This window comes from Topomyia yanbarensis, chromosome 2 (genome assembly GCF_030247195.1).
Source record: "Topomyia yanbarensis strain Yona2022 chromosome 2, ASM3024719v1, whole genome shotgun sequence".
Classification (NCBI taxonomy): domain Eukaryota; kingdom Metazoa; phylum Arthropoda; class Insecta; order Diptera; family Culicidae; genus Topomyia; species Topomyia yanbarensis.
The window spans coordinates 175,766,292-175,781,713 of NC_080671.1; the positions used below are offsets into that span (position 1 = coordinate 175,766,292).

The 15,422-nt window shown below is 40.8% G+C and overlaps 1 protein-coding gene across 2 annotated transcripts in view; it reads right to left on the reverse strand.

Annotated features, from left to right (window-relative positions):
- LOC131682199 (calponin homology domain-containing protein DDB_G0272472) overlaps nucleotides 1-15,422 on the reverse strand; it is a 160,299-nt gene that overhangs the window by 141,297 nt on the left and 3,580 nt on the right. For both annotated transcript variants that reach the window (XM_058963518.1, XM_058963517.1), the window contains exons 5-7: nucleotides 15,041-15,202; nucleotides 13,750-14,974; nucleotides 13,569-13,692 (exon numbers count right to left, since the gene is read on the reverse strand). In XM_058963518.1, coding sequence (XP_058819501.1) covers nucleotides 13,569-13,692; nucleotides 13,750-14,974; nucleotides 15,041-15,202 — 1,511 coding nt within the window. The remainder of the gene's footprint in view (nucleotides 1-13,568; nucleotides 13,693-13,749; nucleotides 14,975-15,040; nucleotides 15,203-15,422) is intronic.

Below are 15,422 nucleotides of genomic sequence, written 5' to 3' on the forward strand. Positions count from 1 at the left end.
CAAATATTGTATTTTTCATTCTTGCATAAAATTCCGTCTCTTCAGATTCGCAAACTGCCTGAATTATTAAATTTGATAAACGAACATTCATGAAAGAGCATCAACAATACGTGTTTCACATCTAAAATCTCTTTGCGATTTATTTTTCATGATAATTAGTAATAAACCAAGTCAACAGGAATTTATCGGAAAACATCGGTTCAACTTTCTATAATGGAATATTAATTTCGACGGGTACTATAAAACTGATAGGCCGCGGCAACTTTTTCTCTACGGAAACGGTTTTGTGGGGTACATTCGTACCCCAGAACTAAAATCGCTCTAGTATACCTAATTTTTATTAAAGTTATAATTAACTTAGATAGTTTTATTCTAAAATCATTCGTAAAGTAACCTGTTTAAAAATATTCTTGTTTTGACTATTTAATTATATAATATTTCATTTTGTATAGAACAAGTCTTTAAAATACGTCAAAATTCCCTTTTTTCTTCATATTGCTATAACTCCGGTAGTTTCAAATCGATTTTGACCATTTATACGACGTTGTAAAGCTTATCAAATTTCCTTTTGAACAATTTTTTTCAAAAACGGGTCTTAAAGTATATTTAGTCCGATGCTTTTTTGAAAACCAAACGCCAATACAAACGTTAAAAATACAGCAATATGCCGTAACAGAGATGAAACAGGAAGGCGTCAAACGAATAGGTAGAGCCGGTGCATTGTACGTGTATATAAAGTAAGTATGTTCCAGAGCCTGGGCTGCAGAAGATAGCGAATCGAATGATGCGTCTTGCATACTATATACAAATCATATTCACGAATGTGTTTTGATTCTTTCATTCGCAAAATCAAATTACAATGCCGATCCAAACGCATTTTCTAGTTACTTCGCTATAGTCTTTGTTATACCAAATAATAGATACTATTATTCGGCAGAGTTGGAACTTATTTTGCACAAGTTTTTCGCTTACTATGTATCGATTTTTGCTTTTAAAAAATATATAATAATTTTTTGGAATTATGTACACATGACAAAACACTAACGCAAACGGTTTTGTGGGGTACATTTGTACCCCAAACAAACTTTAAGCAAGCACTGTTTAATTGGTAAAATGAAACAAATAGGTTGTACCTGCCTTCCCGGAAGTTTAATAATCAAATTGATTTATGATAAAGATTGCTTTCAATCAAAATAAACTCTAACGGAAAAATAAGGATTTGAAGTCATAAATTTGGTGGTACGTTGGTGTCATTGTGGCGGCTCAAATTTAAAAAGGACACATTATTTTTTTAAAAGTAGATAGTTTAGGCCAAATTTATTTTCTAGAGACTCTCTTTGTTCCATCAGACCTAAACCTAGCTTCACTTTCTGTAGGTTTCGTTGTTCATGACATTCATATGGTGATGAAGATAATAGCACCACTATCAAATTAGTGGTACATATATGAAACAAGCACTTTCTGTCAGATTGTTCCCGGGCTAAGCTGTTGCATGATCCGGATTCCTTCATGAAAATACATGAATTTCCACGAGCTTAACGAATTGATCGCAAAAATTTTGTGTGTTCTGTTGAAGCCATTAACGGATTTTTAAAAGTTTGGAGTCGTTCCGAGAGCTCCATTGGAGATGTCGAAACATCTCTATTAGCGCGCTTACCATATAATCTGAAGCATAAAATAACTGAGATACCCAATCATAGACCGTCCTAACGCTAATGGTGGGACATCAAGAACACATCAGAAATGATTGATACCCTTCGATACAGGTTTGACCGTTCCAACCAGTAACGTGGGTGACGTCATGTGAACTGTCGAATACGAATTGCCAATTACCATAGCTTAATTTTATACATGTAATAAATTATACGAAACTGCCTTGCAGGAAGGTTTTCTGATAAAAAATCAAAAATTTTGTACGACGGGCAAGGTTGTTGGAAAGTACGACGGGCAAGGTTGTTGGAAACTGTGACCATTAAGCTTTCTGTTTCCCCATGAGTTAGCCGCCGATTTAACTTAATTTCCGGTTAAGATATCGACGATGTATAAGTTTCTCAGAACGTTACAAATTTGACGTTCAATAATAGTAAATAAAAATGCGGATTCTACTCGGCCGTGATTTGTTTTGCCATATGCAGATATAACTCAATGCGTATGGTGCTACTTCATATTCGAGTGATTATACTATTCTTAGATGAGTCAAGGGTCCAGCTCGGGTGCCTAGAATTGAAAATCTTCGAGTTCTTTGGTTGATTCTCCGTATTAGCAAGTTGGATTCGGATCTGGCTTCTCAAATTTTAAATTTTCGGGTTCGGGTCGGGTTCGGGTTTTCAAATTTTAAAATTCTCGGGTCTTGTCGGGTTCGGGTTTCACAAAATTTTCATTCTCGGGTACGGGTCGGGTTCGGGTTTTTAAGTTTTAAAATGTTCGGGCTCGGGTCGGGTTCGGGTTTTTCAAATTTTATAATTTCGGGCTCGGGTCGGATTCGGGTTTTTAAATTTTCATGCGCTCGGGTTCGGGTCGGGTTCGGGTTCAAAAAAATTGAAACCCGACCATCTCTACAAGACAGTCGAGATGTTTTATAAATTTTCAATAATTGTGGGCGCTAAGCTCTAGCACCATTAGCTGAAGGAGCGCAGTCAATTTGTGTACGATCGGTCCGTCAATTATGCTAGAATCAGAGTTTTCGGGTTCGATATTAACCCATTTAGACCAAGTCATATCCTATTCAAATTAGTTAGTGAAGCGTATAAATTACCGACATTGAAAGGGATAATTTAGCAGTGCACCCTCTAAACGAACACGAAATTATTGCGACACCGAAAATGTCATGCCAATTTTCTTATAATGTTTAAAATCAAACCAAAATTTTAGGGTAGTTTTATACATATATTTACTTCAAAAATCAAAAGAAAAGTTAATCGATGGAACCTTGAGTGTAAAATTGAACGCATTTTCGCTTGATGCCCTCCATCAAAGTCTTTACAGTGTCATCCGGTACCAGTTTCTCAGTTTTTTTTCCATTTTATTAACATGTCCTTCTCGTCTTTGACTGTCTTTTTGCTCTTCCGAAGTTCCCGCTTCATCATTGCCCAGTACTGCTCCACGACAGTTTGGCGGATTCATGTCCTTTGGAACAAAATGGACAGAATTGGCCTCATGCCACTCCAGGACACTTTTAAAATAGTGGCATGATGCAAAATCTGGCCAAAATAGCGGTGCTTCGTCGTGCTGCTGCAAGAACGGCAAAAGGCGCTTCTCGAGGCATTCAGATTTGTAGATCTCGCCATTTACTGTGCGCTTTGTCACGAAAGGCTCACTCCTCAGTCCTCAAGAGCAGATGGCCTGCCAAATGAGATATTTGGAGGCGAACTTCGACATTTTCTTCTTCTTAAATTTGTCGTCCACATAGAACTTACTCTTGCCGGTGAAAAACTCCAACCCCGGAATTTGCTTAAAATCAGCTTTTATATACGTTTCGTCGTCCATCACACAGCAGCCATATTTTGTCAGCATTTTCTCGTAGAGCTTCCATGCCCGAGTCTTAACCGTCCATTGTTGCCGCTCATCGCGGTTTGGGAAGTTCTGTACCTTGTATGTATGTAGTCCAGCTCTCTTCTTTCCATTCTGGACGTAGCTCTGCGACATGCCGATCTTTTTAGCCAAATCACGGCGTGAGACGTTGGGATTTGCTTTAATCATCCGCTTCACCTTTCCCTCCGTCTTTTTGTTCTCCGGTCCCGGTTTTCTTCCAGCTCCTTAGCCGTGGTCCAACGTCAACCGCTCCTGGAACCGCTTCAACACTCTGGAGACGGTTGAATGGTGAATGTTCAACATTTTTCCCAACTGCCGGTGCGACAGGTCAGGAAATTCCAGGTGTTTGGAAAGAATTTGTTCTCTTGACTCGCGTTGGTTCACCTCCATTTTCGTTGAATCAAAAAACACGACTTCGAGTTTGACAGCATGTAAACAATACACATCAATGAGAAAGTGTGCAAAATTTGGTTGATTTTTACCCAATGGTAAAAAAGTTATGCCCTGTTGAATGTGTCGCAATAATTTCGTGTTCGCCCTTTAGCCTCCTTTGCATCACGAAATTGGATAAGAATAATAATCAAATTTAGCTCTAGTAGGTAAAGGGTGTGAAAAATGATGAATTATCAATTTTAAACTATTTAAGGAAATCAATTTGTAAAATATAGTTAGTACTTGTTTGTCACTGGTCAAGTCCTCATTAATCCGAAAAGGTTTTCCTCCGGCGTTAGGAAGTTCAATTGTCTCAAATCCACTTTGTGTCTTACAAAAAGATTACTCTGTTCTACTTGTACTGCAGGTAAATTTATCTTTGTACTGAGATCTGGCCTGTACTGCAGGACGGCTGTAACCAAATCACTGCCTTGCAGAAGTTTACGAAATTGAAGTCCTCGCCACGCGGGGGTTTCGTAGCCTAAACTTCGGCGAAATTTTTAGCGGTCTGTAACGCAGAACGTTAAAGAAAAGCCAGCAAGCCCTCCCGGTCAACGTCGTAAGAACACTGTCATCAGACGGTGATATTTGGTGGCTCCAGAGAGGACTTGACCGAAACTATTTAGCGACGTTAACTGAAATTCGCGAGAAAACGAAAAGTAACACAAAGTAGTACCGCGGTACCTAAAGAAAAAACGCTTTTAATCCACCTAACAGTGTGATGATACATTTCTTATAACTCTTATCGCTTTCTTCGGGTATTATATCGATTGTGAAAATTTAGAACTTGATGATTCGTGATGTTTTTGATAACACATACTACATGGGATAGTGGCTGGACTTAGAGAATCGCTCAAATTAGCATAGGACAGTATCAGTGCAATAAATCTCAAAGGTTAAACCAATTTAATGGAAAAGCGAAAAAAGGCCCATTGCTAATGCTCCGTTAATAACATATAAATTCTTCAATCAACTGAATTTTCCTAAAGGGATTATATATGTTGTGCTGAGTCAAAAAGTTCGAAAATCAAAATTTCAAATGGATTTGAAATTCATACTCAATAGCGTTTACTCAAATTTCCAACGCGGCTGTGAACTAAGCACTGAAATTTCAGCTCTTGATATCTCGCTACCTCTGAAGTGCTTGCATGCATAGTTCAAACTTTACTTCAATATCGACTTTTTCTAAAAATGACTTCCCAGTAGTATCTTTGATCTGAATTATTATCCCTAATCCTAATGCCAAAGAACAAATAAAAAACTCTCGAAACCCGCTAGAAAAAATCATTATCATTACTTGAATTTTCTTTTTCACGAAACTCTTCGATACCTTCCGTCACATCTATTAAAATTTTTCAAATATTTTATAATTTACATAATCTTATTAGTATACCAAGTGCAATTGAAAGAAAATATCCTCAGAAAATGGGATGTACCTATTACTGTGAATAATAAATACAGTAAAGACCCGTTCTTATCATCTCCATGGTGTATTTTAAGCTGCCAAAATGGGGACATTGACTAAATCGCGACATTTTTATTCTTCATAATAAACTGAAGCTGTTAAAATAATCTTCCCTTCCCTTGATGTAGTCTAATAACTATTTCAGATTATTTAATATAGTCTTCTAGCGCAAAAATTAAAAAAAATGATATTTCATTTTTCTTTAAGATAAGGAAAACATGGTCAAGAAAGGATAACTCAAATTCAGCATTGTGTGTCTGCTAGAGCCCATCAAACATATTTTCATATGAGGCTGATAAAATTGGGGGCTGATCAAATCGGGTCTTCAATGTATTATAATAGGCAGTATTCGAAGAAGTTTCTTGTGGACGAGTGTAGAACGACTTTGTTCCTACTTACTTGGAGTCAGCGGTGTTGTCAGAAATTCGGTTTGGTGGGGATTTGGTGAAAATCTAACTTTCTGTCCAAATGGCATAATAACGAAACCGTCATCTTTAAATTTTAAAATAATGGAGAATCAGTTTTTTAAAAAAATTGTAACAGAGTACCTGTCTTTAGCGAATTTGTTGAGACTTTCATTTAATACAACTTTATTGTAGGCATGAATACTACGTATATGGAGTATATCGAATCATAAAATGATATTTACGAAGTGTTCCTTAATCTAGTTTTTTTTTCTAAAATAACTTTTATTGTGAGCTTCACAAACTCTCGCATTGGATAAAATGTAAGTTTTATCGTTTATAAACAATAGAAAAGATTTATCATAAACAGTAAAATCATAATAATTTAATTTAAAATAAATAGAAGTAGCCTTTAATATGTTAATACCTTGAACACATGGAGCCTTCATGTCTTCAACAAAGTGGTTTGTAATAACACTCCCCAAAATTTTGCTAAAGACATTAAGTCTGGAACTAAATTTGTTTGAAGAGTAAATTCAAACAAAAGTAAAAGTCATTTTTCATAAATTTCCCTACTTTTGGAAGGTGGTTTTCTCGTTATTAATTCTATAACGATTTCGTTTCAATTCGACGCATTCCCAAAATAAAAACATTTTCAGCAAATGTTGGAATTTATGCAATTTTTCGGTGAGCAGTTCAAAGTTTCATAGACATTAAAGCAATTCCAGTTTCGCTTTCTATTAAAAAAGACCCTAATCCATATTACAGTGCACCCCTTCAAAACTGAAGTCAATATGATAGGAAATTATGATTATGATTATGATTGATTTTAGAACTCTGGAATGAGTTTCTATTGGAATGTTTTAGGCAAGTATTTGATATTGATGTTATTAGACAACTGTGAGATCAAGACCAATAGATCAGTTACAGATCAGGATCGCATTCCCACAATTTTTCAAAGGTCCTCACGATGTTTCAAACAATAGGTTATCAATGTACTGATCAGATAAGTATCATTGTAATATTGAATTAAATCAGTCAGCATCAATAAAGTTTTAACTTTATTGGGGGGGGGGGGGGGTGGTTAAACCCCAAAGTATCCTCTTGGCTACACCACTGCTTGGAGTTATTTTTCAGATTGATCCGATAGTTATGTCAGAAGGTTCGCGCAAATGAAAATTTTTGCACAGATAAATGAACAAGTTCCATCTAGACAACTTGGAATTGTTCGGTGGTTATTCTAGCGGTTGTAGATAGAAAAATGAAATGCGAAATTCGTTTTATCGAAATAATATTTCGCTTATTTTAATGGATTATTACTATATTGAACAATAAATAGGCGATAAAGGGTAATCCACAAACAACAAGCCATAACTTTTAAAGTATTCGAAATATGTATTTGATGTATTCAATAAAGTTATTCGCAAAATTAAGAGCTACAAATTAGCCGAAAGGCATTATTTCAATACAATCTCTTCCAAGAAAATTTATGAAAATATCTCACTCTTAGGGGGATTAATCAGTAAAATCACAATACCATAAAAAGGCCATATTGTATGCCTTAAATGCTTCGAAGATACTATTGACCTAAAATGAGCCGTTTTGGTGCTAATACTCATTGAATGTTTTTGATCCTATTTCTGGCTATGGGAAATGATAAAAATCTTTCGTCCGCATTTAATGTTAAATATCTTTTTTGATAACAGTCCGATTTCAACAATCTATAGTTCGTTTGAAAGGTATTCATGTGAGCTTTCTATATAAATAATACAAATTGTTTAGTTACGTCGTCAATTTCGGCAGAAAATTTCAAAAAACTCTAACAGCACGGCTGCCTCCGTCTCGACAAAACCCTGGCAGGTCTCCGAGTACGTTCAAAACTCGTCACAATTTAGTTGGTGGTACTAGGTTCGATTGGAACATGCCCGATTTTACGCCGATCCGGCTCTGAACGCTACTCCCCATGAAGGATAATGTCAACCTTTACATGACCTCCCTGCTTCATAGATAATCTTGGAATCACGAGATGCGACTATATACAACGAGATAGCGGCCCGGAGTTGGGACCCAATAAAATGAAGAAAAAACAAGAAACTCACATATAAGGAGCAGACACGGCGAATCCGATCGCCAGGGTTAGTGAGGTCACTACCAACAGCAGCAGCTGAACTCATTCAGCGAGAGCAGGAGGAGGAGAAGCAGCAGCTGCGGCAGCAACACCAGCCAGAGCAGAGCGGGATGAATTACACCCCACAGAAGCCAAAGGTAGAGGCAGCAAAGCACTTGGTGGAGAAACTCCACAAGTTCGTGAATGCGAGAAACAATGTACATAAGGGCATTAAAGAGATGGTAATCAGAATCCTAAAGGCGCTACTGTCTGGTGTGAATGAGTATGACAGGGTAACGCAGAGGGCTGATGTAGCTGTGCGAGCATTGGCGTCGGCTAAGGCTACTATCTTCCTAGCCCCTCCGAAGCAGGATAAAGAGAAGCAGATTGGCGTGGAGAACACGCCAGTTTCCGTGACTCCAAAGAGGATAAGATCCTCACCAGGAGACTGAAGACCAGACGCTCGAGGATGCTGTTGCTGTTACCGAAGAAAAAGACGACACCCAACAGGGAGAACGCTGGAATACCGTTGTAGGTTGGAAGGAGAAATGCGAAAACAGCAGAAGAAGGAAGAGCAAAAAAGGGAGCAGAAAAGAAAATCTTAGGCTCGCCAGAAGGCACCAAAAAGAGATGCACTAATCGTCGAAGCGAACGATATGACGTCCTACGCCACGCTTGAGAGAGCTGAGGACACAGAGCTGAAGGAGTTGAGAGAGAATGAGGCGCACTCAGAAGGGCGAGATGATCTCCGAGCTGAAGAAGGATCCTTCCGTCAAGAGCTCGACCTACTGCGAGCTTGTTGCTAAATCCTTGGGTTGCGATTCGAACGGAGAGCCGTGTCGCAAGAAGCCGTAGTCGAGTACAAGGGTCTAGACGTGATAACGACCGTAGAACTGAAGGGTGTACTGATCGAGTAGTGCAAACTGGATGTATCAGCGACTACATTTGGAAATAGTATAGAGGAACTCAAACGGCGGCGATTCGACTACCGGTGGCCGTTGCCAACACGCTGGCGGAGACCGGCAAGATAAAAGTCGAATGGTCGGTGTGCTCGCTGAGAATCGTTTCGCTAGTTACCAAGCAGATGGAGTGCTTTGGCTTCGGACATCTGGCGAGGAACTGCAAGGGCCCGAACACGTCTGCACTGTGTAGAAAATGCGGCGAAAAAAGGCACGTTGCTAGAGACTGCACGAAGCCACCAAAGTGCATGATCTGCAAACCAGAGTACGGAAACGACCACACGAATGGAGGCTTCAAATGCCCTGCGTACATAAAGGCGAAGGTAAGCCAATGATGATGGAGATAACCCAGCAGGCTTGTTATTTGCTCACACAATGTGCCACAAAGAGCGAAATACACCGATGAAAAATAGAGCAACACAAAAACACTGTGATATGTGCAGAACGACCGCACAAAGAAAAACTTGAAAACCAAAAAGAGAAAGATCTGTGCACCAAGAGCTGCACAATTTCGTTCAAAGAGTCACCTTGAAGAGTCACTTTGTTGTGCCTCCCCTCACTGGCAAGTAGGTAGGAAGGCGAATCAAACTACAATTCAGATAAAGTTTGATCGGAAGAACGTTTTTAAAATATTTTTTTGGTTGCTTTCTCTGCTTCTGTGCGCATGGGACCAAAATTCACACTAAAGAGCCTCTTTATTTCTACTCTTTGAGGCGTGCAGCTATCGAGTGGAATGCACGTATGGGAGCCACACGCATCGGAGTGAAGAGGTTTATTGTGAAAGAGAAGAGCGGTGGTTCGTCTGAAAAGTGCAAAGAGCGTTTTTTATTCTTCTCTTTATTTGCTCTGAGGTGCTTTACATCCCTGTAACCCAGCTTAACTGTTGTTTCAGTCGACAACAGAAACGAAGTGATACGTTGAAATTATTGCAGAGTCGTATTGTGTTCCTCCAGATAACGGTAACTGGGTGGTGGATAGTGCAAGGATGGCTGCAATCCAAGTGATGGGCGGTTTGCCTTTCCAAGAGGTGGCTAATAAGACACACGAAGGCTTCGTGATCGCCAGGATCAACGGCGTATTCGTCTGTAGCTGCTATGCTCCCCCTGGACGATGCCTACTTCCCGGATAGATAGAAGATGCAGAAGCCGGTGTTGCGGCAAAAACAAGGGAAACCACCAGGAGATCCAGCATCGTACGGCCTATATACCTGCTGGATACTCTCGGTAAGCTCCTGGAAAGAGTCATCCTCAACACTAAAAGTGAGAACGTCCTATCTCAGAGGCAATCCGGGTTCCGCAAAGGGATATCGACGGTGTCATCGCGAACGCGGAGTAAGCATTGAATTGAAGCAAAAGAGAAGGGGTAATCGCTACTGCGCCGTGGCAACGATAGATTTGAAGAACGCGTTCAACAGTGCTAGCTGGGGAGCGATCGCCGTAGCGCTGCACAAAATGCGGGTTCCGGACTATCTGGGCAAGGTTATGAAAAGTTACTTCTAGAACCGAGTACTGGTCAACGAAACGAACATGGGGCAGAGGTCGTTTACGGTCACGGCGGGATTACCTCAAGGCTCCATACTTGGCCCAACACTCTGGAATATATTGTACAATGGAGTGTTAACACTGGAAATGTCCAGGAGAGTGGAGATCGTCTTCGGTTCTGAAAGTAACTTTTCAGAACCTTGCACAAATGGTCTGGAACCCAAATTCTGCACAGCGCTACGGCGATAGCTACCCTGCTGGCACCGTTGAATGCGTTCTTCACGTCGATCGTCACCAAGGAGCAGTAGCGATTACCCCTTTTCTTTTGGTTCAATGCTTTCTCCGCGCTCGCGATGACTCTGCGAATGGCATCGAACGTCGAAATCCCTTTCCGGAATCTGAACTGCTTCTGTGATAGGTCGTTTTTACTTTCAGCGTAGTTCACAGGACCAACGGGTGTTCAATAAAAAATGAGAATTTTAAAAAAATTCCAAAAAAGCCAAAAAAAAATTTCAGAGAATTCAGTATTTTTTTTTATTAAAAACAATGTTTATTCTTCAAAAAACGTCAATGAATATTGGAGAAGGAGCCCTGGTCAGCCGTACGACGCAACTTAATAGTGATACACAAGAGCGCTGGACGGCACTGACGTCCATCTTCCGGATGCAATTTCGGATCCTGGTAGTCAACTGCATCGTATCCTTGGCCCACTAATGGAGCGGAAAAATCCTCAATAGGACGGCACTGGGCAAGTTGGTCAGGTTCCTTTCTTTCGGCACGTACGATATCTTTTTCTGCTCAAAATACTCCGGCGTCTTCTTGACGTAATGGGAAGATGCCTTGTCCATCCAGAAGACGTACTTCCATCTGCATGATGCTCCTTTAAGAACCACAGCTTTGAAATCCCTCTGTCCGATATGGCGATGTAGAGCATAAATGCTTTCAAATATATGGTTAAACTTATATTTTACTGTCGCTGGATTAGTATCTGTCATCCCCTGGAATGTTGGTCTTCGAGAGCGGAAAGTAACTTTCGTCGTCCAGCACGAACGACGTCCCGCGGTGTTTTTCGTCATCCATCGGCACTGCGATTTCACGATCGCCATCTGCTTCCCCATGTACCCAGGGGACCGAGTCTTCTTCCGACAGATGATGCCCTCCATGTTGAGTGTTCGGTGAATCAAGGTATGGAAGCAGTGATATTTTCGCCCGGCGTCACACAAACTCGTTCCGTCCTTGTCGCCGTATAACTTTTTCAACGCTTCCTTCTTCTTCGTCATTATCTTCGCCGGACGGCCGCTACCGGCTTTCCACTCCACGCTCATGGATGCCAGGTTCCGGTAAACTGTACTCACGGGAATGTTTTCGTCTCGAAAGTGGTGTACCGTAAACTTTTTTCCACGACGACCATGCGTAAAACCGTACAAAACGCTCGCGGAGTGCTTGCCGTTTCGACGCCATCTTCGATTGAACTGATAGCACCCGAGCGAAAAGAAACATGCCACTCATTTCTAGAGAGTCTAGAGAGCAATTCTCTTCTAGAGAAAAAAAATTACGCTCTTTACTTTAATTACAGAAAGGTATTGAAATCATTCACATTTTTTATTGAAAACCCGTTATCTTTTTAAAACGTCTGACACATCAAAGAAATATTATTCTGCAAAATAGATCAAAAGAGTTCAAAATCCAAATGTTCTCAAAATTTAAATACTATGCTTACTTTAGATTTCATTAGTATAACGACTATAAATTACTGAAAAAATGTACGTTCCGGGAAATGGTTTCCCGGGAAATGGTATTCCGGGAAATGACGTATAATCGAGAAATACACACCATACAGGGACAACGAGCAATCGGCATATTTCATTAATAGCCACACATTCTCGGAGCTAGCCCACCGGTCACCGTTGATCAATCGCGGTTTTATGGCATGGTGAACAGCGATAAGCACACCACCACTCGACATATTATGGCTGTTGAGGACGTTGCGGTCATAGCGGTAAATACCGAACCAAACACCTGGCGAGACAAAGAAGGGCTGTCGAGCCACGTCTCGGTCAAGGCGATGACGTCATAACAGCAGCCCGCAGTAGCGAGCAAATGGCTACCCGCTGATGGATTTAGGCCACCGACGTTCTGGTAGTATACCTCGATGCTGTTAGAGGACGAATCAAGTTCGGCTGCAATGGCGAGAGATGCAAGGTATCGCATATCAACTGCGTTGCGTCATCGACATTACTTCGGCAATGGCGGTGCAGCTTGATGAAACGATGTACTACTGACGTCAGTTCCCTTTTAGACCAGCGAGATAATTTTAGTGTTCCTTTCGTTGATTTTTTTACCGTCTCCTTGTTACTGGTGGGATTAAAGCAGGAATGATATACCCAAAGCAACGGCGTTGGAGATGGAATAGTACCGGAATTGCCGGACTGGAGTATATGCAGAGACCTTTCTAATGGGGCGCGATATTTGCTGAGTGTTTTTAGATAGTTTCATCAGCTTGACACATTCTTTGCACATCCAAAATAAATTTGGGTTTTCCGACAGAATTGTCAAGAACGGCTTGTTTAGTTGCTTTCCGCACGGCACATACCCGCTGTTTCAAGCTCATCTCTCTTTCGTTAATGCTGTCGAGGATAACTTATTTTTGAATAAAACCAATTAGTTTCGAATTTGAAATTATTTATCTATTTTTGTAATAATTCTTTTATAATAGAACTGACCCTGTAAGCTTATCCTCAGGTACTTATTGCAACCAAATGCACGTTTACTCAAAAATTAATAACATTTGTTTTATAGCTGAATACGATGTCATTGTCAATTGATGTAACCGAAAAAAATACATATTGTTTTTATTCCGAATACGAATCTTACGTTAGCAGAAAATAAACGTTCTCAACAGCTAGTAAACACAGCTGTGCATGTGCCGATGAGAAAAGTTTTGTTTACAGCTTGTAAAACAGCTTTCCATTGCAACCTGTCAATCATCGTACATTATGCAGTAGCATTTTAGTAACTGATGAAAGAAGTATCAAACATAAACAACACTTCATGGCACAGTTCTAATGGACTTCCTTATTTATTACCAAATGCATAAACAATTTAACGTGCCAAGAACAACAGCTGCGCTACTCGGAACCAGCTGGTTCAATTGTTCAAAGCAAGAAGCGAAATGCGTGATTTGCTTACCTTTAAACTGATCTGCAATGCATCCAATAATACTGTAATGGTGTTACCCAGAATAGCGTGGCGGGATATTTGCGGGCATAGAGAACATGCGTTACGATACAATTGGACCGATATAACGACCGCACTGTAATAGTAAAATGCGCTTTAGTTGGTGATCTGTGTAAATTGACAACAGTAGTACCGTTTTGAAACCTCCGAATTTGGTTCCATTCCAATCTGAATCAAATCGGCAATAGTTTTCAATCCATCTAACAGCCACATCGATTGAAAATCAACCACCTCTGCCTTGGCCATCAGCCGGAGCAACTGTCCCAGCGGTCGTTCCACTCCTAGGTGACCGCCACCTTTAACAATTGTGCCAAGTAGTTTCGGCACTTGACTTTGTTTGCGGATTTGTGGCGCTAACGGTTGCATTTCTGACAAGTATTGTTCCGCTTCCTGCACCATTCGCTGTCGCAGTTTCTTCAAACGCTTTTTATTAGCCTTGGCATTGCCGTTTTCTTTACCCCTATCACTAACACTAAGATTGTCATCATTATCTTGTTCTGGTTTGGTGCAATTGACATCGTCGGCATTGCGACTTGGAATAGTCAATTCGACGGCTCGCTGCCGGATGTGTTCGATGTTTTCTTCGTGCCGACGAGCAGATTCTTGCTGTTTCTGAATTATCTTTCGCTGCAATTCTTCCGTCGTGGCTAGCTGTTGTGCTTGCAGTGCTAGCAATCGTTCTTCTCTATCGCGAGCCTTTTCCCTCGCTAGAGCTTGACGCTGTTTTTCTTTCTGCTCTTGCATTTTTCCTACACGCTTTTCCCTTTCCCGTCGATTTTCACTGATGATCTGAAGTTTTTTCTGACGTTCTTGTTCGATTTCCTGTCTCCTCCGTTCGACGGCTGCCTCCTTGGCAGCTTTTTCCTCGGCCTTCTTCAACCGCTCCGTTTCCAAATCTTGCAGTCGGCCTTCCTGTTCCTTGCAGGATTCAATGAAATCTAGTCGCTTATTTTGTGCTTCTAAGTTTTTGATGAAGGCAATTTCTTTCAGCTTTTCTTCCTCGTCGTGTGCTTTTTTGATTTTGTCTTTTAGATACTGAGTTCGATTTTCCGCGGCGCGCTGTAACCGCTCTTCCATCCGCATTCGTTTCTTCTCGATCAACTGTTGTTTGGCCGTTTTAACATCTTCAACTCTTGCCAGCAAATGTTGAATTTTGAGTGCTTTTTCCTTCTGCAGCGCCTGCCGTTTCTCCAGCGCTCGAGCTTGCTTTGCTTGGTATTTCTTGAGCGTTTCATGCAACGACCTTCGTCTCGATGGGCTAGAAAGTTTTGCGTGCAACTCTTGGGCCCTACCCGGATGTCGAGCCACCAGAGCCTGCAAGGTGGCTAGTGTTTGAGCGCGTTCTACCCAGGACATTTCTGAAACCCAAAAATATTTAAATCAATTTGCTTTTTGATTTTTAATCTGCTTTTTGAACAACTCACCGGCAAGCACCGACTCGTATCGCATTTCGAGCGTCATTTCTTCCTGGTCGACCAGACCGTTCACGTCAACCGATTCCAAGTTCTCCGCACTGCTCTCGTTATCCTCCAGATCAATGATGGCCTCGCAATCCGTTTCGTCCGTTTCGGTATCGACGTCAATTTCTGCAGTGGAAATAACGGTGAATAAGTTATAACCGAACAAACAAAACTGACCGAAAAATGGAACCTAAATGATAGGGTAGTGTTTTATTTTCATTTGCCACCTCTCGCCACTAGCTGCAATGCAATAACTTGTGCGCTTCAACGCGTGCGTAATCAATTTCATTTTTACTGCACGTGGTGAAGCAACACCCACTAGTAGCGTGCGCGCTTCAATAGTCGA